The sequence below is a fragment of the Zosterops lateralis genome (assembly GCF_965231275.1).
Source record: "Zosterops lateralis genome assembly, chromosome: 8".
Taxonomy (NCBI): Eukaryota; Metazoa; Chordata; class Aves; order Passeriformes; family Zosteropidae; genus Zosterops; species Zosterops lateralis.
In genome coordinates this window covers 33,970,950-33,997,210 of record NC_139768.1, presented here as the reverse complement: position 1 = coordinate 33,997,210, position 26,261 = coordinate 33,970,950, and the positions used below count along the sequence as shown (strand labels likewise).

General features: G+C 46.5%; 1 protein-coding gene across 2 annotated transcripts in view; it reads left to right on the top strand.

Annotated features, from left to right (window-relative positions):
- LOC310912154 (hexokinase-1) overlaps positions 1-25,983 on the top strand; it is a 42,385-nt gene extending 16,402 nt beyond the window's left edge. For both annotated transcript variants that reach the window (XM_083866431.1, XM_083866432.1), the window contains exons 3-18: positions 1,377-1,525; positions 6,236-6,355; positions 8,954-9,049; positions 10,248-10,347; positions 10,429-10,612; positions 10,817-10,972; positions 12,581-12,814; positions 14,269-14,573; positions 15,097-15,245; positions 15,347-15,466; positions 16,294-16,389; positions 17,128-17,227; positions 19,164-19,347; positions 21,090-21,245; positions 21,931-22,164; positions 22,867-25,983. In XM_083866431.1, the coding sequence (XP_083722557.1) occupies positions 1,377-1,525; positions 6,236-6,355; positions 8,954-9,049; positions 10,248-10,347; positions 10,429-10,612; positions 10,817-10,972; positions 12,581-12,814; positions 14,269-14,573; positions 15,097-15,245; positions 15,347-15,466; positions 16,294-16,389; positions 17,128-17,227; positions 19,164-19,347; positions 21,090-21,245; positions 21,931-22,164; positions 22,867-23,011 (2,528 nt within the window). In that variant the 3' untranslated portion in view covers positions 23,012-25,983. The remainder of the gene's footprint in view (positions 1-1,376; positions 1,526-6,235; positions 6,356-8,953; positions 9,050-10,247; positions 10,348-10,428; positions 10,613-10,816; positions 10,973-12,580; positions 12,815-14,268; positions 14,574-15,096; positions 15,246-15,346; positions 15,467-16,293; positions 16,390-17,127; positions 17,228-19,163; positions 19,348-21,089; positions 21,246-21,930; positions 22,165-22,866) is intronic.
- Positions 25,984-26,261: the final 278 nt, after the last annotated feature.

Here is a 26,261-nt window from a genome sequence, read left to right as displayed (position 1 = left end):
TTTTCTGGGTGGGATGAAGCTCCCAGAGGTGCATGGGGTGGTGAGGAGGAGCAGCTCACTAGGTCAGATTTTAGGAGTTTTGATATGAGATTGGACAGAGTAGTCTCAGAGGCAAGTATAGCTCTGGAAATCCTTGTGGATAAATTGCATACCTGGAATTTTGGTGACAGTCTGGGGTCAGAAGGCTCTGGGAGCTGAGTGTGTTTGAGGTAACATATCAAAACAATCTTTCCAGCTGCTGGTGGTTTTTCCACTTTGAATTTAGGTAGAAGTGGAAAAATGGTGATGTTAGGAATGCCTTCTGAAAGTCACAGCTGGTGAGGAAGCAGGATGAGGAAATACCACGTGCCTTTGCTCTGCTGCCCTCTGAGCAGCCTCGGTGAGCCCGGGCACAGACACAAATGCTTGCAAAGAGCCCTGGTGATTATCTGCAGCCTGGACACAGACTCCTGTGTGAGGAAGTTGTGCACACTGCTTCCCTAAATATTATCTTTTTGCGGGCTTTGACAGTCGCTGTCTTTGCTCCCTCTTTGATAAGGCATGAGATAGCACAAGCAGGTCAATCAAATATGTTTGCCTTGCTCTCCAGGGGTGCTGAAGGTGTCATTCCTCAGATAGCCAGGCCATGTGCCTGGAGTCTGTGGAGATTGGAGGGTATTGGGTTGGCTTCAGCTCTCTGCAGCACAGAGGGAGATGGAGGTAGCCCAACTCTTTCCCTGGCTCCTGGGCAGATATTAGGAGTTCTGTGCAAGGCATCACCACTTCTGAGTAACTCCTGCAGCAGTACAGGGCTGGTTTTTTGGGCGGTTGTTTCTCTGATTTCTCTTATCTCTCTGCAGTTTGCGGTGAATCTCAGACTTTCTGGACACGAGATGAGGGGTGTCATTAATTACATCTACTTTAATTACATCTGAGTGTAATTTGTTGATTTTAGAGCAGCCACCATTCACTGTTATTTGCCAAAGTGACACAGGTTTATTGACAGCAAAAGGCTGCTTGTCAGTGGTCTGGCATCCCTTCATTTTACTGTCTCTATTTTCAACATCCCTTTTGGTTTTCTCCTGAGGTCCTTGCTCTGCCAGCTTCATTACGAGATCTGGATACAGACTGTCCACTGTTTTGCATTCTTCTTGGGTAAACCTTCACTGCAGTTGCCCGGTATCAATGGTGGTTGGTGTTGCCATTGCACCAATTTCATGTTAAATTGTAGGGAATCAGATCAATGGAATCAGGTTCACGTGGATTCCCTGTGGCTGGAACTTCCTTGCTGTAGGGACTGGACATTTGCTGCAGTGCTGCACTTAACAAAGCTTGATGTCTCCCAGATTTGTGTTGCATATGATTTTTAATCGCTTGTGTCTTTGTTTTCCATGTAGAGAAAGGAGATTTCATTGCACTGGACCTTGGTGGTTCTTACTTCCGAATTCTTCGGGTAAAGGTGTCGCATGAAAAAAAGCAGACGGTGCAGATGGAAAGTGAAATTTATAACACCCCAGAAGACATCATGCACGGGAGTGGAACACGGGTAAGCACCTCTTCCTTGGCACGTCTCTTTGAAGATTAGCTGCTTAGATTTTAGAGGATCCCACATAAATAATGTTAAATGTTAACATCTTAACAGTTGTACCTACAGCATGCAGACTTCAGTGTCAATACTGAAAATGAATAAGCAGTACTTAGTGTAACAGAGCATGCATGGGTGCTGCAAACCTGCTGTCATCATGTGGGAGACTTCTGGATAAAAACTTCTGGATTTTTTAGGGAAAAAAAATGGCTTAGAAATAAAAATTCTGGCTTTCATAGTGAACTTACTTTCCATGAGTACAAATGGAGAGCAGGAAAACAACTTAGTCTTTGTAAGCAGTGAACATGACCAGCCCTGCAATTGTAGTGTTAGATGAGGGATAGAAATCCCCATGACAGCCACATCTCTGTGCTGGCAGTCTGAGCAACTCAGCATTCATGAAAAGTACAAGTGCATTAGAAAAATTATGGGAAGCTGATAGAATGTTTTGACACTACTTCAACTTAAGTTTTGCTGAGTAATTGAAAGGTGTTTTGTTTTTAGTCTTCCCTGTTCCAAGAGTAGAAAATATTTGTATCCATCCACTTGGATTTCAAATTGAGTTCTTTGAAAGAATTTTTTTTTTTATAATCGGAAAGTGGATTACACAGGCAGATTTGTCTCCATGTCAGCATAAGGCAAAACAAATAATTTTCATTGTTGGAAACAGCAAGGTTTTTACATTTTTTATTAGAATGAGGTGCTGTTCAGGAGTGCGAGACCTGCAGGAAACTTCAAGTTTGTTTCAGAAGAATAAGCAAAAGAGGAGAAAAAGAAAAATTATGGGAATGGTGTTTCTACCTTTAATATATTTTCTGTAGTCACTTTAATATCTTTATTGTCTGTATATAATAAGTGCTTCTGTGTTCTCATGCAGCAGTGAGTGTAAGATGACAATCATGGCTTGTCAGTAGAACTGATATCAGCATTGCTGTGATATCTAAACCACAGCAGTAAAACAGCCTTCTTGTAAGGACTTTTCCTAACCTTATTGCTTTGGTTTTGGGCCAAAAGGTCATGCAGTAGCTTCCCCAGAGAGTGGTTTTGGAGGGGAGCTGAGCCGCCTGTGGCTGGGGGAGGCAGGGAAGTTAGGTGGGCTGCTCAGAGGCAGGTTGGGAGCAGGGGGTTGCTTGTCCATGGATGGGTGTCGGGAGCTGGAGGCTGACAGGCAGCAGGGCTGTCTGCACACCCAAGTGTCTGTCCTGGGGAGGCAGGCAGGCTGGCTTTAGGGGATTCTAGATGGAGACATGATAAGGGTGGTAAGGAGAAGCCAGGAAGGGACACATCAGGTCTGCTTTCTTTCCATGTCTTTGTCATATATGGGCTTTAATTTTTCAATATCCAAAGGCCATTTGGCTGTTGGGAAGCAGCAGTGTGGAACTCAAGCTGATAGGCTTTGTCATGGCTTTTAAGCTGGAAGAAAGGCAAGCATGGCTTCTGCTGACCCCATGGGCACAGTATTTAAGTACCAGGAAAATAAGAGCAGAACTTGGAAGCATTATCAGAATAGCACCCGGGTTTGAAGCTGTTCCATGACAATATCCAGTGCTTGCTGTGTGCCCTCAGACGGAAGCAGGGGGGGTGCCCAGGAGGCAGACAGGCAGCTGATGATTTGGTGCTTATGACTGATGTCTGTGCTTGGAGTTTTCTGAAATGTCCGAGCCAGATTTGTGGAATGCTTGGACTGAACTGCTTCTGTACGGTTGGCTACTAATGATTTCCAGCAAGCTGTTTCATTAACTTTGCTGAGTTACACTCCTAAAGCTTAGTGCATAAATCAGCTTATTGAAGGATTGTGATTTATGCTTCATGTCTCACTACCATGGTTTGTTTTGATATTTCCTACTTTGTGGCATTCAAACTTCATTTTTGTCCATCTGTCAGGCATGGGCTGACAGCTTTGCCAGTCAGAGACAGTTCCCTATTGAAGTGAAGGGCAAAACTCTGATTGACCTCAGCAGTGTAATAGCAGGTCTAAAATTTGTAAGAAGCCTGTTTCCTGTGTCAGCTCAGTGAATGGGAACGTGCCTGAGACTTGATTTTGATGTTGTTTTTTGTGTTCTGCCACCACTGAGATAGGTTATGAATTTGTGGCTGTTCTCTCAATCTGAAACTGTGGTTTCCTTGCTCCTCAAATCATCCCCACTGAGGAGCCAGAGCCTGAGCTGGGATCTTCAGTTGCTTGTCCAAGTCTCCTGTCTGCTGGCCAAATTATCTTTGTGGAGACCTCTTGGAGCCCAACTTGTGCAGACAACTTCATGGTCAGGGGAATTAAGTCTGATCTGTTTCTCAGAGTCCCAGAGTTTTGCTTCTGTAAATCAGACTGGTCCTTTCCTCTTGGCTGTGGCATTCTCTCTGTCCATCTCTTTGACCGATGATAAAATATTTGGCTCACACTGTTCCCTACTGCAAATCTGTAGGTAACAGATGATTTTGATTTTTCTTCAGTGCATCTTCCCTGCTTTAATGAAGTTCTGCTGGAACTTTGTAATGTTGCCTCTGCTGTTCAGTCAGTCATTTGGCACTGGTTAGGTTTGGATGTTAGCGTGGGCATGGGCACACACAGACACTTCCTCGAGTCTCCTTGGGAAAAATCTTACCAGCATCAGTGGTAGCAAAACTATTAAATGCCTGTCTTTTTTCTGCTTTTGAGCCGCGCCTTCCCTCTGTGGTTTATGAACAACAGTAGCACAGCCAGACAGCACATCACTGACTAGACACAGTTCCTGTAGTGTCCACATTATGGCTAATAGTTAACTGCACTCCAACTAGTAGTTGCCTGCCCTTCCAGTGTACTGCTCACTCACGTAGGTGGGCTTCAGCACGTCCTGCCAGGACTGCATGGGCAAACACAACAGGTGCATGGACTTTTTGGAGACTATTGGGAATGCCCAGGAATTTTTTGCATTTAGACTTACAAAGCAGATCCTGTCTTTTCTCCATGCATTTGTAGTTCGTTGCATGAGAGGGATTTTTGTAACAACATACACAGTCAACATTTCTGCTTCCTGCTCTCTGAACTCCCGAGGGGTTTGAGGTTGGCCCCTGGTTTTTGTTTGTAATCCTGGAAGCAGCTGAAAGTTTAGTAGGGTTGAGTATTCAGCAAGATACTTTCAGATGGAAAGCATAATGAAAACACACACTCCTGCTGTTTCTGTGTTCCTCCTGGAGAAGTTGCCATATTTTATTACGTAGCTGTAGTTCTTTTTGTAACTCCTCTGTCCCTCGTCTGGACAGCTGAAAATTGTCTTCAAGAAGCACAGCAGTGTGTATTGCATTCCCATGTTGCTTCTCTGTGTGGGCTCAGAAAAATGCCCTTGATTTGCCCAGGGCAATGAATGGCAACATTCTCCCCACTGTACTTTTCCTTAATCAAATCTGACCTCATTTAAGGCATGAGTTTAAGGTGTTCAGTTTAATTGTAACATTACACACACTGCTTCTTGACCTGCTTTGAAGGACAAAATATTCCTATTCATCATTTGTAATAGCTGCAGTCTGTCTGTAGTACATTCCTATCTCTCCAGAACTCTAAATTATTCTTAATAAAGCTGTGTGGGCTAATTGGAACCAACAGATGTCTTTGTGTACTCCCTCCCAGTTATCCCCAGTCTTCTAGGCAGATTACCTGCTCTCATCCCACCAATGTTGCAGATAGGATTGGGTTTATTTCGTTTGGGTTTTTGTTTCTCAGAGAATTAAAACATGAGGCACAATTATGTCCTGGAGCAGGCAGTGACTTGTTAATAGTTTGCCATCCATTTGTGGTATGGATCAGTTGAAGGCAGGTCTGGCTTTCTGGTGCTGGTAAATAGAAACACGTATTTTTGTTGTTTCAATTGCTCAGGCTTGATTTCAGCTTTGAGCATTGCTGTCTAACTGAGGGGCTTTCCAAATGGCTGAGTGTGAGAGGCCTTTATGCCTCCCTGGTTCTTGGCCTGGCTGACAGGGGCACATAGTGCCATGGTGATAGATGCCATCCAGGCATCTGAGTGGGAGATGGTACCCACAAGCCTGGTGCAGGCCGCCTGCATAGTTCAACCTTTCAAAAAAATGCAGAAAATAGCCCCATTTTGGGTTATTTCTCAGAACATGGAAAATATTTTGATTAATCCCATGGGGTTTCCTTTTTGTTTGTTTGCTGGGTGCTTTAGGAATAGATTTGAGATGATGTTCTTTTGGGAGGCTCCTGCAAATTGCTGGCTTCTTTGGTCTCAGCAATCCTTGAGTGAAGCAGATGTCTTCTCTGCATCACTGTAAAAGTGCTCAACCTCCTGTGGGACTGGATCCCAAGTGTTCTTTTGATTTGCTCCCTCCTGTTATAGAAAGGTTAAAAGAAGATTTTTGTTCTCATCAAATGTTAAGTGGAAGGGTTACAGCAGGCTTGAGAGCCACAAGCCTCTTGTTTCAGGAAGTGTTTTTATATGGGTGTAAATGATGCCTGCAGAATTAGGTGTGTAAAAGGACAGTGCATTTCATAATGTATTATTAAGGTGTTAATATACTCTGCTTAAGAGTATTTTCACAGCTATGCCATTTATACATCTTTTAAAATCTGAGGAGCTATTTTCCCCCTTCCTCTCACTCAGAGCAGTTTTCATATGGAGTTTGAAACATTTTCTCCCTGAAACTATATCTCTAATCATGGTGGTTTTTATATTTTTCTTACAGCTTTTTGATCATGTTGCTGAATGCCTGGGAGACTTTATGGAGAAACAACAAATCAAAGACAAGAAACTGCCAGTTGGGTTTACATTTTCCTTCCCCTGTCGACAATCCAAGCTAGATGAGGTAAGAAGGTTTCACAATTTTCTTAACACACAGAAGAGCTGCCATGTTATTAAAATACTGCCATGAAAGCAGTATCCCAGACAGGTCTAATTCTGGGGATAAATGAGTATTATATTTCACTGTCAGATTGTGTGTTTATGTTTCTGCCTGTAAGAGTTAGGTAACAAAAGGGGAGGAGACAGGCAATGTTTTGTGCTGACCTCCTCAATGTTATGCCTCTAAACATGGCAGTGGTTTTCCCTGCCTCCTGTGCAGCCTTTTTCACCTCTCCATGGGTGAGTTTGAGAAGGCCCTAGCCCAGCAGGGTGTTTTGCTGCCCCTCAGGAGTGCACAGGGATCCGGATCTGGGTGTCCCTGCTGGGCAGTGATCCTGAGCCGTGCCACCGGACAGCTCACCTGGAACCAGGCTGCTTTACAAAGGCGTGGGGATAACCAGCCCTGTGCAGTGGCTGATGAGATTCCCACCACAAGGATGCTCTGGTGTTTTCCTCCCTTTGCTCCTTGTACCACAAATGACTCAGCGGCCACCCAGTACAGCATTGCCATGGCAACGGTGTAGCGAATGAATGCAGGAGAGTTAAATCTACACAAGGCACACAGAGGTTAAAGCCCTGTTAAAGCACGACCTGCTTTTCCAGCTTGCAGGTCTCTAGGTTAGCTTGCTGCAGCAGCCCCCCAGATGCTGGTGCTGAGGAGGGCCAGGTGAGGCATGATTTTCATTACATTTCATACTTCTTGAGCAGTGCTGAGAGCTGAACCCAAGGGTGCTGACTAACTCAGGGTCTGAAGGCAGTTCAGAGCAGAGAGCTGCCTTTACCCACATGAGATCAGAAGAGAGGAGTTATCCTGGGGCAGCTCTCCCACCTGGTTGAGGTGCATGGTAAGGCTCAGGCTCCTGACCACAGCAGAGCCGTGCTGGGAATGTGGTTGTGAAGATGAGTTGCCCTTGGAAAGGTTTGCCTTAGCTGCATGATGAAAGGTTCTCGCTTGTGGGCTGGTTTGCTCCAGTCAGCTGGGATGGAATTGTGCTTGTGGCAGCATGTAGGATGCTCTGGGGACACCTGAGCAGTGGCAGAGTTGAGTGGGATAGTAAAGAGACAAGGGAAGGTGTCTCTTAAAGAGAAAAGCCAACAACAAAAAAAATTATTGACAGTTTCACTGATGTGTTTTGAGTGATTGAAGAATATGGTTTTTCTGGATTCTGTGAGCCAGATTTGTTCTTGGCCAGATTGCTGCTTCTATGAGGCTATGCTTGCCTGTGTGCTGTTTTCTTGTGCTTGGTGTGCAGAAGGAGGCAAGGTGGTCCCTGTTTGCTCCAAGGGTGATAAGATGGGCACCACATGGTTGGGCCCCACTCAACCCTGCTGCATTCCAAGGGCTCCTTTCTGCTGCCAAGGCTTTGCTGGTTAGGGAAAAATTCCTTCCAGCACAGTGGCCAGTCACAGTAAGAAGAGCTGCTCTTTGCCAGTGTGGTTTGACCAGTTTCTTATAAAAGTTTTGTGAAAAAAGGTGCCCTTTCTGCCCATGAAAACTGTGCCAGCAGAGCGGGCTTTGCCCACAGTTTTCCTGCACAGCAGCAGGTTTCTAAAGGATGCCCACGAGGGACAAAACTTACACAAACTGAATTTGTGGTTTTGGGGTAGGAGAGTATCTCCTGTTCTGGAAAGAGCTGCCCTGACCCTCTGTTCCCTGTAGCTATCTCAGTATATGGAGGGAAAGTTCGATTTCTAAGCTGAGATATGGGCAAACCTACACCTGGGCAATGGCTGTTTGTGCCTACAGGCTTCAGCTTTTCTTGTTTTTAGCTTCTTGGACTCCTGTTGTGACAGATGTGAATATTGTGGTGGGTATGGAAAGCTGAGCTGGTTTGAGTTATCTTTCTGTTAACTGATTACTGGTAGTGCTCTTTTCTTTCTTTTATTATTATTTACCTGTACACTGAATGCTCTGATTTAGCCAGGCATTATATAAATAGCAAAAACTCAGTTTAGTCATTACATTGGGGGATTTTCAGGCTCTTCATGATGATTTGCAGGCAAGGAATTCAGTACCAGGATTTCCTTTTTGATCTGTGCAGTAAAATAGGACATGCATTGTTACATCTCCAGTATTTTTATTTGCCTCAACCCATAAACATGATCCCACAGTTAAACAATCCCAGACAGATGGGACTCCAGGTAGTAAATGTGCAGCAGCCTGATCCCCACTGCGGCCAGATCCTGGACATGCCAACATCATATCCCTGTCCTGTACAGTCAGCTTTTTCTGAAAGCAGTCTGTTTCCATGGCCCAAAAGGATTAAATGGTTTTCCAAGAAAAGCTGTCAAGGAGTAGCAGGGAGAAGAGTAGGCTGAAAATACAAAATGCAAACACACCATTTTCTAGCAAGGGAGGAGAAAACAATTTTCCATCTTTCACCTCACTGTAATTAGGCTCTAAGGCCCCCAGTTGTCTCAGGTTGGGTTGTTAGAGGTCATGTGAGAAAAGAGACCTGCAGATTCATATGAAGTATAAAATCTTGTTTTTAAGGGAAAAAAAAAGAATTATTGTGTGTCTTATGGTTTCATCCTGTTGAATGTTGCTGTCTTGTTTTGTCAGGGTATTCTGATAACCTGGACAAAGCGCTTCAAGGCGAGCGGAGTGGAGGGAGCAGATGTCGTGAGGCTGCTTAACAAGGCCATCAAGAAACGTGGGGTAAGTTGCACTTCTTTCTCTTTTTTAGCCGTATCTCAGCTTTGTCAGGGGCCACTCTTCATATGGCTCCCTTGAGTGGTGGTGGAGCTCTGCTTTCTGGCATGAAAATGAGTGGGTTTGCTGGGAAAATGAAGTGGCGTCAGAGTTGTTGTGTGGAAGCTGTGATTTTCCTTACAGCACAGAACTCAGCTGCTGTGTCATGGCTTTTTGCTGGCGACATCCAGTGATTTTATCACTCTTCAAAAACTGAAGAAGTGCTGTGTGGCAGTGCCGTGGCTTTTCAGTGATACCAACACGTCCCATTCCTGAGAAACTTGTTTCTCATGGACTGGACTCAGCTGTGCACCTGCTGTGCGTGGGAGCAGGAGAGGAGCTGAGTAGAAGAGAAGGGGAATTCAGGCTCAGCGAGCTGTTGCTCCTTGCAGTTTCTCAGTGTTGACTTTACAGACAGTGAAGGTGACCAGGTTGCTTATTTAAAGAAATAAAAAGGCACTGAGCGTGAGAGGGAATGAATTTGGGTTTGTTTAATGCTTCCAGCCAGGTCATACGTTGATTACTCAGCATCCAAAAATTCATTGGTAACTGTGAAGTATTTGCTTTCATTGGGCAGTTGTGGACTCAAGTAAACCTGAATTTTGCCATCACCAAACAGCTTTACTGGAGTCAGTTACTATCATTAGACTTGGTAGAATCACACATTGAGGAACCTGGAAAGGAATGGCTGCATGTTTTCTATTTAATTGCATTATTTTTGTATTAAAATCTTCACTTGAAATAAAACACACTGATGGTTTAAGTGAATCTATAAGAAATGTTTTCCAGATTGACTCCTCAAGCAATTGCTTCAAATCATTCCGTGACAGTGTTTCAGTACAAAGTTCCTCATCCCTTGTGTATAGGCCTTTTCTTTCCTGCCTAAGTGTGCTTATGTGGCAGCAGGCCTGTGCTCTCTAGAGTGATCCTAGTGCTGTTTTATTGCTTGCATTAGTCTAGTCTGCTCTTGCTGCCTTCTTGGGTACGTGGGAAGGGGAACTAGCAGACAGAACAGGGAATATTTTAAAAGATGAGATGTGTATTCAGACAGATTATTTGTCTCCTGTTCCTTGTGAAACTGTCTGCTGAAAGCAAGCCAGTGAGGAACAGGAGCAGTGTTTTTCAGAGAGGCCTGTGGCCCCAGTAATGATCTGTTGCTCCCCAGGACTACGATGCAGATATCATGGCTGTGGTGAACGACACCGTGGGGACCATGATGACATGTGGCTTTGATGACCAGCGCTGCGAAGTTGGCCTGATTATTGGTAACCATGGGGGCCACGGGGCTGCTCTGCCTCTGCCTCTGCCTGGCCAGCCTGCTCAGCACCTCCTGTGCTTTCCCCCAGGCACGGGCACCAATGCCTGCTACATGGAGGAGATGCGGCACATCGACCTGGTGGAGGGCGACGAGGGCAGGATGTGCATTAACACCGAGTGGGGCGCCTTTGGGGACGACGGCTCCCTGGAGGACATCAGGACCGAGTTTGACAGAGAGATTGACCGTGGGTCCCTTAATCCTGGGAAGCAGCTGTGAGTGAGGCTGTGAACATTTGTTCTGCTGTTTTCTGTCCTGTGCTCCATTTCCCACTCGAGTTAGGAATTCACCAGTTCAATAAAGCTTTGCCTGTGGTGAGGCAAACCTCTGGCCAGGGCCAGGTCTTACGATTGCACAGCTGGACTCTGCTTCCCAGTGTTGCCCATGGGCTCCTGGGTGACTGCTGTCCTCTCCTGCAGGTTTGAGAAGATGGTCAGTGGGCTGTACATGGGGGAGCTGGTAAGGCTCATCCTGGTGAAGATGGCCAAGGAGGGGCTGCTGTTTGAGGGGAGAATCACCCCTGAGCTTCTCACCAAAGGGAAGTTTGAGACAAAGCATGTTTCTGCCATTGAAAAGTGAGTAATCTATCCCTTTTCACTCCTTGGGCTTCACAGTGACTCTGACTGTTAATTTTCCTGCTCTTTTTGCTTTGTGGAGAAGCCTGCTGTATTGGGGGTGGCTGCCATTCTCTGCTGCCTGCACAGAGCTGGCATGTGGGGACCCCCGCAGACAGTCCATGCCCACCTCCCCAAGATTTTTCCTGTCTTCTGTGTTGATAGGAGCTATAAAGTCTGCCAGTCCATGCAGCTTTCAGGATACAAGTTGTAGTACCTCTTTCACTGCTCACAGAGTTGCTGCCCTGCAGCTAAACATGGGAGTGAGTTGGCTTAGTGCCTCCTAGCAAATACTTGTGTTGCTCCTTGCTGTATCCCTGGAATTGCTGGGCAGAAAGAAAACAAGTGTGACAAGGCAGAGCATTCAGTCTCGTAGGCAGTGCCGGGTGCTGCACAGTGACCTCTGAGCTATGTGCCAGTTGGTTTCTTAGACTGTCATCACCCCTTTGGTCAGTGTACTTACAGGCTCTTCCCCTCTGTTTTTAAAATTCACATCACTGAGATAGTTTGTACCATAGTCATTGGGCTAGATTTTCTGTTTGAAATGGCAAGTATGACACCAAGGGAACAGCCAGTAACTTCTATAATGCCTGTTCCTCCTGCCACAGTTTACTCCTGTCCCTGCAGACCATGTTATCTGAACAGCTTTCCATTAAACGTGTGTGTTCATTTGTCTTAACCACAGAGGTCTGTGCTGTGGACCAAGGTAATGTTGAACAGTAGTGCAAAAAATGCAATCATTGAGAAATTCAGTTATTAAGAGGAAAAATTTGCCCTGAAATCCCACCTTACTTCCTGAAGAGACACTGTGGTTATAAGTAGGGGGCACATCCTTGTGCAGCTTCATATTTCTAGCTGATGCTAGCAAGGTGCAAGAGTCCTTAAAAAGATGTATGGAATGCAGTTAGGGATGACAAGATATGTACCCCTTGTATTTTTGTCTGGGAAATGACCGAGCTGCACAAGGAGAAGTTTTGCCAGAAGATTTGCTCTCAGGCTGGATGCTAATGAGGAAAAAAAACAAGAACAAGAATTTAGCAAGGAGAAAAAAGCAAGAGGCAGAGATTTAATGGGGTTGTAAAAGCCTGAAAAGAGACCCGTTAGGATGAAATTGCTTAGGCAACCTTTGCTCAGGGCTTTGTTTTCCATGCTGGGCTTAATTTATCAAGACATGTGAGGGAATGAGTGTGGGATTAAGTGTGTGCTCAGACCTGTGCTGAATTGTGGGGTTGGTGCTTCATGCTCGGGAAAACTGTTTGCAGGTTAAAGCTTCATGGTAACCAAAAGGCATTTTAATTCCTCCAGGCCCTTCCCATAGGGCGGCTGCTGTAGTATCTGGAGTTGCATTGTTTGTAGGTGGCATGTTTGCACCAGGCTTTAATGGAAAGCTTTTCCATCTGTGAATGGATGTGTGTTTAGAGTGTTTTATTTCAAGACTCATGGAGCTTTCTAGTCCAGGCCTCTAAGAAATGTTCGTTCTAACCTTCTCAAAGCCGAGACAGGGACACCCATGTTTGGATGTGTCTCAGTCCAGCACATGCCCACTCAGGAGTGCCCTTGGCTTTGCAGGAGCAAAGAAGGTTTAAACAAAGCCAAAGAGATCCTGACCCGGCTGGGGGTGGAGCCGTCCCACGAGGACTGCATTGCTGTCCAGCACGTCTGCACCATCGTGTCCTTCCGCTCGGCCAACCTGGTGGCCTCCACGCTGGGCGCCATCCTCAACCAGCTGCGCGACAACAAGGGCGTCGGCCGCCTCCGCACTACCGTGGGCGTGGACGGCTCCCTCTACAAGATGCATCCACAGTGAGTCCCGCTGCTCCTGCCACAGACACCTCTCCTGCCACAGACACCTCACCTGCCACTGACACCTCACCTGCCACCAACACTTCACCTGCCCTAACACCTCACCTGCCACCAACACTTCACCTGCCCTAACACCTCACCTGCCACTGACATCTCACCTGCCCCTAACACCTCACCTGCCACGGGCTCTGGTTGGCTGAGGGGTAAGTGTGAGGAGCGTGTCATCCCAGGACACCGCCCAGGCAGGCTAGGAGATGGTGAACCCAAAGCATGGGCATATGGGGGTTTAGGTCTGAGCTGGGGAGCTTGGGGGGAAGGAGAGTTGTCTTTTAAGTGAAGAAAGGAACCAAAATCCTGAGCAACTGGATGCTGCAATGTCAGGGAATCTATGGTGGTCTGAGTATATATTTTAAGATACCACCAAGAGATCTCTGGGAAGAAGAGTTTCTTTGTACAAAATACTACTTTGTTCCCTTTGATTGGGCTGTGAGAAGACCTGCATTAATTCACCTTCATCTCCATTTCCAGTTTAATGCCTGTGCCTAACCCTGTTTTTGCCAGTCTTTTCTGAAGATACACTTGGAAACTGGGGAGGGTGGGAAACAGTGCTTAGATTTCTGTGGCCTTTAAAAAAACTTTGTCTTGTTTTTCCCCCATTTTGGAAGTTACATTTTTAGCGAAACAGCTGTATAGCTTTATGTAGAAATCAGAAAATTATGTTTATGGGGGAACTTCTGTAAGGAGAAGTATGCTTAATGTTTTATTTTCAGTTTCTCATTATTTGTTGAAAGAGATACTTTTCTCTCTTAAAGAAAACCATAGAATTTCACCAAAAAAGTTTCCAAGAACACTGTTCTGACTAGCTTTTCCAGATTGGACAAAGTCTGGGGATTGTTAAGATAATAAACGTGGGCAATTTTGGTTTCTTAACTGTTTCTCACACCATCTAAACCAGCCAAGTTCAGGAGAGGACCCCAGGAGAGGGAATCAGAGCAGCATTGCAGCCAGGGAGTTTCTCCCATCCACAGTCAGGTTCAGGGGATGAGACTGATGCTCTCCCCTGCTTTTTGCTGACTTTGCTTAGAAATCCAGGAGGAACAAGGCTGTGGGGAGGAACCACTCTTCCCAGGCAGTTTCCCTCTTTGGGAGGCTGTAGCTAGTTTGAGCATGGTGAGTTTGCCCACTGCCCTTGCATTGGGTTGGTGTTGGCAGCACAGATTTTGGAGGGGAAGGGCAGTGCAGATTTTGGGGGGATGCAGTGTAGATTTTGGAGGGGATGTGGTTTAGATTTGGGAGGAAGGGGCAGCGCAGATTTTGGGGGAGATGCAGCAAGATTTTGGGGGAAGGGCAGCAGAGATTTTGGGGGGGATGCAGTGCAGATTTTGGGGGGATGCAGTGCAGATTTTGGAGCGTGGGCAGTGCAGAGGCCGGGCTTCACACTCCCCTCCCCGTAGGTACGCGCGGCGCCTGCACAAGACAACGCGGCGCCTGGTGCCCGACTCGGAGGTGCGGTTCCTGCTGTCGGAGAGCGGCAGCGGCAAGGGCGCGGCCATGGTGACAGCCGTGGCATACCGGCTGTTGGAGCAGCACCGCCTCATCGACGAGACCCTGGCCGAGTTCAAGCTCACCCACGAGCAGCTGCTGCAGGTGAAGAAGAGGATGAGGGCAGAGATGGAGGCAGGGCTGAAGAAGAAGACTCACGACACCGCCAAAGTGAAAATGCTGCCCACCTTTGTCCGCAGCACGCCAGATGGGACAGGTAGAGCGTGGCTTCGCTGCAGTGGGGACGCTGGCTCAGCTGCAGGGCGCCCGAAATGGGCTCCCAGTGTGGGGTTTGGTGAGGCTGAGCAGATCTAGTGCAACCCAAGAGGAACCTGAGATCTCAGCACTGGCCCTGGGCTGGTTGCTGGCAGCCTGGTCCTGTGTCCTTGCCTCAGGGTGCAATCAAAGTCACAGCTTGAGGGGAGAAAACCACAGCTGGGATCATAAAACCACAACTGGGATCACAAACCCAAACCCATACGAAGCATGTTCACATTACTTGGATACTTTGCATTTCAGCGTGGCTGGCCATATTTCAGCTCTCTCTCTCTCAGGGAGCAGTTGTGTGGGTCATTTTTCCTTTGTTGATTTAAAGGAAAACAATCAGAGCAGCAGCTAAAATCCTCCTTTGATGACGATCTTCCCAGCTGAGTTTTTAGGAGATTTTCTATCAAAATTCTTTAAGAGAAGCATTTCTTCAGATTATGGTTCTTCAAATATGCATGCATATTCTTTTACAGAGAATGGAGACTTTCTGGCACTTGACCTTGGAGGGACAAACTTTAGAGTTTTGCTGGTGAAAATCCGCAGTGGTAAAAGGAGAACAGTTGAGATGCACAACAAGATCTATGCCATTCCCATAGAGGTGATGCAGGGAACAGGAGAAGAGGTATTTGTGTTTCTCTTTGGCTGCACTACTGCTTTTTAAATAACTCCTTAAAAGCAACATAACATGTACAACTTTAAATATCATGACTTTTCTCTTTAAAGCTGTTTGATCACATCGTTACCTGCATTTCTGACTTCCTGGATTATATGGGGATCAAAGGCGCACGTCTTCCTCTTGGCTTCACCTTTTCCTTCCCTTGCAAGCAGACCAGTCTGGATGCTGTAAGTTCCTTAGTATCTTTGTGTCTGCTTCTGTGCTTATGCCAGGCCTGGTTTCTCTGCCTTCATGTCATCCACGTGACACTTACAGGAAGGTCATACAAGGGGAAGGCTCGTTCGCTGACCCTGATCAGAACAGTTGCTCCTATAAATAGTTCCGTTAAGGATAGTAATGCAAATGCTGCTCAGCCATGGCTGTGACAGATAAGAGCATTTACAGTTTCCATGGTGGTCATATCCCTTTTTTAAGGCACTGTGTTTTTTCCAACTGTGTAAACCTGCCGGTCTGTGACATTTCCCTGGTTTCACAAGCAGTAAGCAAAAGTCTATCCCTGCTTCCAGTGCCTATTCCCAGCTGATCTTGTCTCACTGGATGGAGTGGTTACACCAGAGTCTGTGGGCTGTGTCACCCTAAGGGTGACAGTGTGGCTGGCAGCACATCCCTGACAAATGGACTTGTGTTCTTTGCATTTAGGTGTTTGACTTCTTCACTGCCATATGCTTACACCAGCCTCTGCAGCTGTTAATAGTTTCCTGTGTACTTAGCTGGGGTTTCTTTTTAGAAAGGCATATTTTCTGTAACACTTTTTTGGGGTTTTGGGGTTTGTTGTTCCTGTCGCACTTTTTTTTTTTTTTTTTTAATTGCATTGCTCTGGAAATTTAGAAGCCAATCACAATTGGTTGTTTGAGATGCAAATTTGACATACTGAGGAGATATTCCTTTTCACAGAGACTTCTGTAAGACATCACACTAAAGTATTTGAAATGTTAAGTGTACAGAGTAACATCTGGGTCCTAGCAACTTGATAACCTATTTTCTTTCTTTGTAGGGTATCCTTCTCAACTGGACAAAAGGCTTCAAAGCTACAGACTGTGAGGGAGAAGATGTGGTATATTTACTTAGAGAAGGAATTAAAAGAAGAGAGGTGATTTTTCTCTTTTTTTCCCCCCTTATTCTACTCCTCTCCAGACTTGACAGACCTTGTGGGTCAGGCTGGCTCCCTCTCACAGGATTTGTCTGCCTTGTAGACAGAGGCTATTACTCCTGTCTTGCACAGAAGATTGTTTTTCCCCAGAAGCTTCTGACTTTCCCCATTTGCCAGAACTTTCAAGGCTTTCTTCAAACTCTCTGGCAATTTCCACATGCATGGAGGAAGCAGGAGTTTTCAAAAGAATGACTAAGAATGCACCTCAGTGCACCCTAAAGGACAGTTTTCTCCTGTTCTTGATCTTGAAAAAGCCTCAACCAGTTTAGCCAAAACTTTCTAGGAAGGGAAGAAAAATAGTGCAAGAAGAGTGTTAATTTTATAGTTTTTATTAGCCAGTGAAAAGGAAGTCTTAAAAACTTGGTTACTGGAATTGCTACACTATTGCTGTCATACTGAATGTTTATACCATGTGCCTATGTAAAAGAGAAGTGCTTAAACATACCTAAGCCAAGGAGAGCAGCCAGGGATATACTTCATTCTGAAGACAGTCTGTCATAGGTAGAGCATTTGCCTGAGCTCCCTGCTGGTAGATTAGGTTCTTGTTTTTGCATGTGTGACATCAGGCTGGTCATTTCAGTTGTTTGTTTCCAGTGTGTTTCTACAGCATCTCCTTTGGTGTGAGGGACTGCCTCTAGCCCAGAGTTCTCACTACTATTTATTTTTTCTCTCCCTAAGGAATTTGACTTGGATGTGGTGGCTGTGGTGAATGATACAGTGGGCACAATGATGACTTGTGCTTATGAAGATCCAAACTGTGAAATTGGGCTCATTGTGGGTACGTGTTAGAGCTGCTTTTTGTTAAACAGCATGTCCTCACATCTGTCTATATTCTCATGGAGGCATCCCTGTGGTTAACTGAAAATAAGGCTAGGATATCTAGGAGTAAAAGAGAGCAAAAATCAATAGCCAGCTTAGTTTCTGTCCACGGTTAGTTGAGATAAGCAGAGGCTGTGATGCACAATAAATCCTGCCTGTTTTATCTGGTAAAGGCACGGTGCTGCTTGGGAGGAGAGCAGATGTGGGCTCAGGGAGCCTCACCAACTCCTGGAGCTTCTGTTAGTTTAGCCTGTAGGAGTTTCCCTGCTGGGGTGTTCAGGTCCCACAGCTTTCATCAAGTGTGTGGTCTCTCAGAATAAAGTTGTGAAGTTCCCAAAAGGCACCACATGCCATTTGGGAAGTGCAGCCACAATTTCCAGATGACATGTGGTGGAGAGCTCTGCTAGGCTGAGTGCAGTGGCACACAGCTCTCTTCTCAGCAGTGAGACAGCTGAAGTAATTCCACAGGATGCCTTTGCAAATGCCACGCTTGGGGAGCCTGAGTCATGGGGCACTGTGAATTCCCAGAGCTCTCCAGAGAAATGAGGTTTCCATGGGGGAGAGGGGGACAAGGCACCTGCAAGCTTTAAGAATGCTTTCAGTAGCGAGCTGGCTTGTAGGAAAATAAAACGCCACCAATTTCTCCTCCAGACAGTTGGAAAATGTCCAGGATGAGTCAGCACAGTGCAGTGTGGGTAGGAATCCGTGTCTGCGCAGCTCCATCCGTGGCGTTTTCAGGAACCAGAGTTCCCTTCCCTGCAGGAAGGACAGTGTGTCCTTGGGGTGCTGAGAACATCCCTTGGGGACCATCCACTGCAGCCCTGCCAGATCTGCTGTGCAGCCAGCCTGTCTGTTTGCAGAGCAGGGGGTCAGAGTGGCCTGACTACCTCTGGGATAATGGGAATGAAAGCCCCAGGGCTCTGACAGCTCCCTGTGCCCTGCCTGGATTGCCTGGCTGATGGCACCTGGGGGAGGTTGGGCACAGCACTGCTGGATTTGGTCTGGTTTGGTCCTGTAAACCCAGACATTCCCCCCACCAAACCCTGTGCTGTGGCTCAGCTCTCCTGCAGCAGGGGAGTGCTGTGGGAGGATCTATTTTAGCTCAGACTGTATTGATATGATTCCCTAGAAAAATGCCAAAGGAAAACAGACCTGCTGTAGCAACTGGTGCATAATCTGGGATGCAGGATTAAATGAGAGTTTGTTAAGTAACTTCAAGAAAACTTTTGCCCTGGTAGCAGCTAAAGCTGCCTCTCTTTGCTAATAAAGCTTTACTCCATAAAGATCTCTGTGTACATGGAGCACTTTGCCGCTCCTTAGGATCCTCTTTAAGAAATATCAGATATGACCTCATCTCAATATGGAAGATTGTGATTCTTCCTGTTGGAGAAAATAAGCAATTAAAATCAGAAAAAACCCAAGAAATCAGCTGGTAAACCCCCTGCTGCTTCAGAACTTGCTGAGGCTTTCAGTTCATTTTCCCCTGAATTCTCTGGGTCTGTGGGCTTTGTGGAAGGTGGTTCCCAACTGCAAAATCCAGCTGTCTGCTTCCTGCAGTTTTGGGGTCAGAAGCATGTGAGGTTTTGTGTGCTGAAAGTGCTGCCCTGCTCTTCCTCCCTGCAGCGTGGGACCCTCAGCCTAGCTGGCCTGGGTGAGCTTCCTCTCTGAGCTACCCTGAGCAATGCACCACAGGAAAAATGTTCTGCTTCAGTTTAGGGCTGTTGAAGAGTTGGGATTTGGGGTTCTTTGGCGATGTTTCAAATGACAATTTGACTACTTCTTTCAGAAAATAAAAATATTCAAGAATCCCCCAGAAGTTTTGTCAGGGCTGTGGCACTGGCTTTAGTGTTGTTTAGTTCCAACCAAAAAGTAATTTTGGTGTTTGTTTCTTTCAGGAACAGGCAGCAATGCCTGTTACATGGAGGAGATGAGGAACATAGAGATGGTGGATGGTGAGCAGGGGAGGATGTGTGTGAACACGGAGTGGGGGGCGTTCGGGGACAACGGATGCCTGGACGACATCAGGACAATATATGACAAAGCAGTCGATGACTTCTCACTGAATGCTGGAAAGCAAAGGTACTGCAGGATAAATGGTGGGCTCTGCATGTAAGCCAGGCTGCCTTAAGTGCTTTTAAGAGAAAACTGGATTTCTCCCAGTTGGGAAAGGAGAGGTTAAGAGTGGAAAGTGACTGCAGTCCTGCTTTCCTGTGGCATCTCTCCTTTCTGTGCTTTTCCTGGACACTGTTCTTTGTGACTTATTTGCTGCCATGGGATTCCACAGCAGGGATTTTGGTGAGGACTTTTTAAGTCTTGAAATTACAAAGAGACCCTTTTTCTCATCCTATGCTGTACTGAGGGAGATAAGATGGCTAGCCATTCTTTTACTCTGGGACTCAGGTTAATCTCTTTTAGCTGAACTCTTTGTAGAGGGCTGTGCCTATGTAAATCCTGAACTTACACCAGCTGGCGTGGTTAGAGCTTGGAGCTGCTCACTGTAAAGCAGTCAGGAGCTCTCTAGCAGTTGCAGCCAGCTCTTATTTCAGACAGTTTTCTGGATGGGATAGGTCACGTTAGAGGACCTGACTTTCTTGCTCCTGGAGTTTGGTCCACTTTTTGGGGCTCAGTTTTTTATTTGGACAAGTGCTTCCCTGTCCCCTTCAAGAAAAAGTTGATGAGGATGTGTGTACTGGGCTGAGACTTTTGCTTGCTAGGACTACAGTTTTTCATCATTTCTTTGCAGCAGTGCTTTGATGCCAGGAGCTTTTAAAAAGATTTTGTGGCTAGAGTAAATGTGCCCACAAAACCCTGAGGAATACAGACAAGTTGGCAAGTCCCATGGGAAGCTCTTTAGAAGCTGAGGCTCAAACAGACCCAAGAGGGGCAGACGCGGAGCATGCCTGATGCAGCAGCAGAGTTGGCATGGAGTAAGCAGCCAAAGGCAGTAGTAGAGGCTGCCAGGGGAATAATTTATTCCAGAGATAGTTAGGCACTCAGGAGGGAGGACACTTGCTGGGTACAGGCTTGAGAGAGTTCATGGTATTAAATGGACTGAGTGGCCTGCTTCCAGCAGGATGGCACGCTGGGCTCTGCTCAATCCTGGGCACAAACCCTGCTGCAGAGCTTTAGGAGGTGAAATAAAGGATGCATCACTGAATGCCCTTCTCATGAAATGGAACTGTTCGGTTCTTGTTGGTAAGGACACAACTCACAGACCCCAAAATGCTCCATTCAAACCACAGTGATGCTGGAAGGGAGGGAGTGCAAAACACGGCTGAGATCTCCAAACAGAAAAAGCTCAGTGGCTCCATGCACCAAAATTACAGGGAAACCACAAAGTACAGTCACTGTAAATGCAGTGTTTTTAAGGGAGTCCTGTGTTTCAAAACCAACCCTATGCGAGATAAAGGATGGGAAAACCCATGTCCAGCCTGTTCACAGGACCACTGACCGGCAAGCTGGTGGTGCAGGGTTGGTTTATGCTCTTCAGTTGGAAGAATGCTTTCCAGTAGGAAACCAGTTGTCTCAAAACCCCAGGGAGGAACCAGGCTGTCTTGAACCCCTCTCAGCCCCCAACTCTGCATACAGGACCCAGGTTTCCCACTTGCAGTCTTCCTGCCTCAAGCTAGAGAGAGGAAATATGTCCCACCTGCAGACCTCTGTCTAGCACAGGATAATAAGGAGTGTCCCAGGAGTGATGCTTAGCACTGGTACCTGCAGCCCTGTGTGGGTAGGACACCTGGCTGATAGCACACCTGTGATGCTGCCTTTGCAAACATGGGCAGGTTCCCTCTGAGCTGCACTGCTATCTTTGCTTGCAGGTATGAGAAAATGATCAGCGGGATGTACCTGGGGGAAATAGTCCGCAATATTTTGATCGACTTCACCAAACGGGGCTTCCTGTTCAGAGGCCAGATTTCAGAGACATTGAAGACCAGACATATCTTTGAAACCAAGTTCCTTTCTCAGATTGAGAGGTAAGAGCACTGCAGGGGAGGCTGCTTAGAGTGAAAGAGTGTAGTAGTGTTTGTCTGGTGACTCTGCTGGACGGGAGGGACAGCTGGAGAGCATTGCTTGCTTCTCTGGAGATAATTTGGGTTTCAGTCTGTGTGTGCAGGAGGATTCTTTACATTATCAACTGAATTTCTAGCAATGCTCACTTCTAAACCCTGGGAAGGGCTGTCAAGGATTCCCTCACTGTATCATTTTATTTCCTTGTTTGGAAATCAAGCCATTTTCCTGGGCCCCTTGTGTGTGTTTAGCTGCAATTGTGGAATTGAATGAACACTAGCTGAGTGAGCACTGCTTGCTGGGTGTTTTTGTGCTTTTATTGCTCAGACTCTGTGTTTTAAAGCAATCTCTGAGGCTTCACGGGGGAAAAAACCTCAAGGTCATAGTTAAAAATATTCTCCTAGAATGCCTCATGGTAAGAAAAGAGAAGGAGAGGCAATACAGAACTGGACTTGGGGCTCTGTTACTGCTTGCACACCTCTCCTGCACTGCAGCACAGCGCAGGGGTGACTGAATTTGCATTCCCCAAGGTCACTTGTGCTGTCAGGAGAGGCTGCTGCCTGGTGTGGGTGCATGGCTGCAACAACCAGTGCAGGGGGGGTTTATGGCTTGACCGAGGGAATCCTGTAACACCGTGTTTTCCTCCTACAGTGACAGGTTAGCCTTGCTGCAGGTGAGAACCATCCTCCAGCAGCTGGGGCTGAACAGCACCTGCGACGACAGTATCATTGTCAAGACAGTCTGCGGGGCGGTGTCGAGGCGAGCAGCTCAGCTGTGTGGTGCTGGAATGGCTGCCATTGTAGATAAAATTAGGGAGAACAGAGGCTTAGAGCGCCTGGAGATCACGGTTGGTGTGGATGGCACTCTCTACAAACTCCATCCACAGTGAGTATTTGCCTTCTCAGCATTGGTCTGTGCATTGCATGTATGTCCTTCCTCTTGATGCTCCCAGCTGGACTCTCTCACCTGCTGGGGTAAGAGCCAGGAAAAGAAAAGTCTTAATCGGGGGGCTCAGGGCTTTCTGAAGGGCAACGAGAGGATCAAGAATGACTTGTGAAATATTCTTGGGGTGGTGACAAACTGAAGGGGACACAGCTTGCTGAGTGAATTGGAAGCTGTCTAGTGAGAGAAGGATCTCTTGGCTCTGGACAGGCAATGACAGAGCAGTGCTAAAATGCCTGGTGCCTCTTTGGAGGGTGTTTCAGGGTCCAGTGGAGACGAGCTGCTGCAGGACCATCCAGGTGAGGGCAGGAGTCTAAAAGAGCTGGGGACAGGACGAGAAAAGAACTAGTGCCCACCTCTAGTGTGCATGGAGGGAGATGGGTGGGAAGGTGAGGACTTATGTGGTCTGTTCTTTTCCCTTTGGTGTGGATTAGTGATCCCAGTTAACCTCACACAGACAGGTGGGGCTGGGATGCAAGTACTTTTTTCCTTTAACTCTTCCTGCTCCCAAGCTTCAAATCCACCCTGGTTTCCAGCATTTTACTTCTTACTGAAATGAAAGGGGATGCAGTGCAAATGCCTCTGTGGCAGTGCTCCACTCCACAGTTACTGCAGGAACTTCCTTACCTTTGTTTCCTTTCACAGCTTCTCGAGGATCATGCACCAAACAGTCAAAGACCTGGCACCCAACTGCGACGTGACCTTCCTGCTGTCGGAGGACGGCAGCGGGAAAGGGGCAGCGCTCATCACAGCGGTGGGATGCAGACTTCGTGAGGCTGAGCAGAACTGAACTCCACAATCTTGGCCTCAATTCTGTCTTGTGTTTCTCATAAAGCAGCGACTGCATAGTCAGAACTGGTAAAAAACCCAGAACTCACTGCTTTATTGGGGGAAAAAAAACCTACAAATAATGACATAAAAAAAATAGGATACAAGATAGAATGTGTGCTGTTAATAATATCTCCTGTTTCTGGACCCCAATCTGCATGTTTCTTACTCACCTTGTTGGTACCTTCCCCATCTGTAGGTCATGGAAAAAAACAGTCTATAATTTCTGCAGTTGTCAAAAATCAGTTGTTGTCTGAGACAAAATTGCCCCCAAGTGATGTGTGTTGAGAGCTCCCGTTGCATCGTACCAAACGTGTTCTTTGCAGCACCCCTGTTAAGCGCACTGCCAGCACGCTGACCACCAGACCTGGGTGTTGATACTTTTAAGTGAAGGGGAAGCAACAGTTCCCTCCTGCATTATCTACCTGCTGTTGTTTCGTCCAAAGCGGTTGTGAAAACATTATGGTGTGTCAGCACTGTGCACGCACGTAACTCTATAGTGGGACTCAACACTGCGACTTACTCGCTTCCTTGATGCCTCTTGTCATGGTGAAAGTAAACACCCTTGTCCCACAGATCTGGTTCCACTGGTATTCCCCATTGCTTCTGTGAGTAGTGTTGTGTTACTGGGCGAAATCTGTCACGTTTTGGCGAGAAATCCCTAAAGAGTGAAGCCAAGTGGTTGGTGACTGGGGTAATCCAAATCTCCAGACCTGCGAAATTGGTAGATCTATGGTTCGTATGTGGCTGTACTGTGCTCTTCTGTCTAAGGGTTCCTCTAGAAAATAGTTCCTATCTCTTCTTGTTAGTCTGGGTCAGGTCACTGCAGCTGCCCTTCCACCAAACCTGCAGCTCAACCGCGTCCCCTGGATGCGCCTACTTCCGTCTCTCGCCTTAAATGGGTATTTGCTTCCATACAGACCTTTAATCTTTAATGCTGTTCAGCAGTCACTCAGAACACAAACACTCAGCCAGAGTCAGTGTGCAGAAAGGAAGAGGAGGGTTGTGTTTTGATCTTGCCTCTGAGGACCTCGATGGGTAAAGAACCCACAAAGCCAAAATTGGGTGCAGCTTATTCCAAGGACGAAAGCAACAGCAGATCATTTACATGTGGTGTACCCTGTCCTCTGTCCAGTTCTTTATTATATTTGCATACCAGTCGCATCACTTAAATTGAGAAGCAGTTAGGAAGGTACATGTCAAGTAACATTTGTAAGTCACACCACTTTCTGCCAAGAGGGAGACCACACAGTAGTCCTTAATTCCCACTCTTCTACCAAAAAATAAATTTGAGATATCCTCATGGTTTTCCCTGAAGCCTTTTCTGGCAGAAAGGAGATGGAAATTTGCAGGCTACTCTTCTCTGTTCTCGTTCCACTGCCTAAGATTTGGATTGCCCTACCTATCGATAACATTTCAATATGCATTATGGTGCACTGTGAGTGAATGTTGTAAAGTAACCTGTAAGTCACAAATGGTCATTGCAGCTTTAAGTGTGTGTCTACCTGAAAAATTGCATGCCTAAATGGTTTTGCAAAGGTAGAGGGTCTTTTTACTTTGCACACTAGTAGCTCCAGTACTAGTGTTACGTGATACTTGTGAAAATATTAAACTTTTTTGATGTGCGTTAACTGGTGTTTAGTGGTTCTTTCTGGAAGAGGTGCTGTTGGCTGGTGGCTTAGTGCTTTGGGAAGAGCTATTGTGTAGGGAGAGCTGCAACCTAATCCCAGTGGTGCCTGTGTTTTGTATGTGTTTTTATTCCCGGGCATTCGGGGTCAGATTCACACAGGTCCCCGTGCCTCGTGTTTCCTAATGTAGTTCAGCAGAGGCACAGCGCTGACAGCGCCCAAACCTTAGGGGCTTGTCTGGGTGCACCTCATGCCCTGCCTTGTGCAGGGGGATCTGTGCTGCAGGAAAACCTCAGGGCGCTGTGACTGCTTTAGGCTTGTGGTGGATACAGCGTGTCCATGAGCTCCCTGTGTGCCTAGGGTGGATGTCTGTGGAATCCCGGTGTCAGGTGCTCCTACACCACTGGCTGGCACAGCCTGTGTTGGAGTTGTGGTAGATGAAAGCCCCTTTTGTGTACACTAAAGCTGTGCTTCTCCAATAACCCATTTTATGTTACAGCTTGAATAGTCTCTGACAGCCTTGATGTGCAGCTATGACCCCAAACAGGAGACAGAAGAAGGTGAGAAACTTTTTGGGCACAGGGGACACGTTGCATTTGAATTGCTTGGAGGTTTGCAAATCTTGTGCCTGCCGTCGGCAGTGCTGTAGGGGTGGTGTGAGCTGTGCCTGGGGACTTGGGTTTGGAGCTCTTGGGCGTCTGTGGGCCAGGCTCAGTGCAGGATAGAGGGTGAATGAGAAGTGAAAGTTAAACTTGGTCTCAGGGTGACTGTGAGTTTTGGAGATGCTGGCATAGGTCATTTTGTTTATTGGATCCAGCTCATAACAAATAGGGAGTGAGTTTGTGTTTCTAACTTTTCCTACCGTGGACCATAGTTGATGTACTTGATAAGACACGGCAGTTCTTTTCCAAAGGGAGACATGGGGGGATTTTAATTTCCAGACTACTTCTTACCCCTAGGAAACTGTTCCAAGTCAATCACAAGCTATAACTGTCTGAAGAAATGTCTCCGATGTTACCCAAGCAATGACTGAGATGTCTTTCTTAAAGCTTTTAGGCTTGGTGAATAAAATCACAGTCCTCTTAACTGTTAAGCTGTAATTACTGCAATATGAACACAAAAAATCTTATATTTCCTGGGGAAAAGATCATTTGCATACTACTGTTGTAATGTCATCTGCTCCTTACTCCTCTGGGGTTCTCTCAGAAACCTTTTGAATGGGTTTTAAAACAAGCAGACCTTGTTTTGTTTTGTTTTCTTAAGAAAATAGCAGAAGGCAAAATAAAGTGTTTCTGAACTTCTGAAACCCGTTCTGTGCTTTTTGTTCGTTCCTTTGCCATAAAAATGAGATTCCTCAAGTGTTTTTCTTTACTGAGTGCAGGGCCTGCTTTGCTGCTTAAAGCACAAATAAACATGCAGGGAAGGGATTTATTCCTGACCTGGATGTCTTTACTGCTGTGTGGTATTTAATCCTGTCTATATTTATATGAAGAATTGCACGTACTTTCCATGGAGCATGGTGTTCCTGTTGCCTCATGTATCACAGGAATAATATAGGCTGCCTTGGGCTGCCTTCTATGTAAC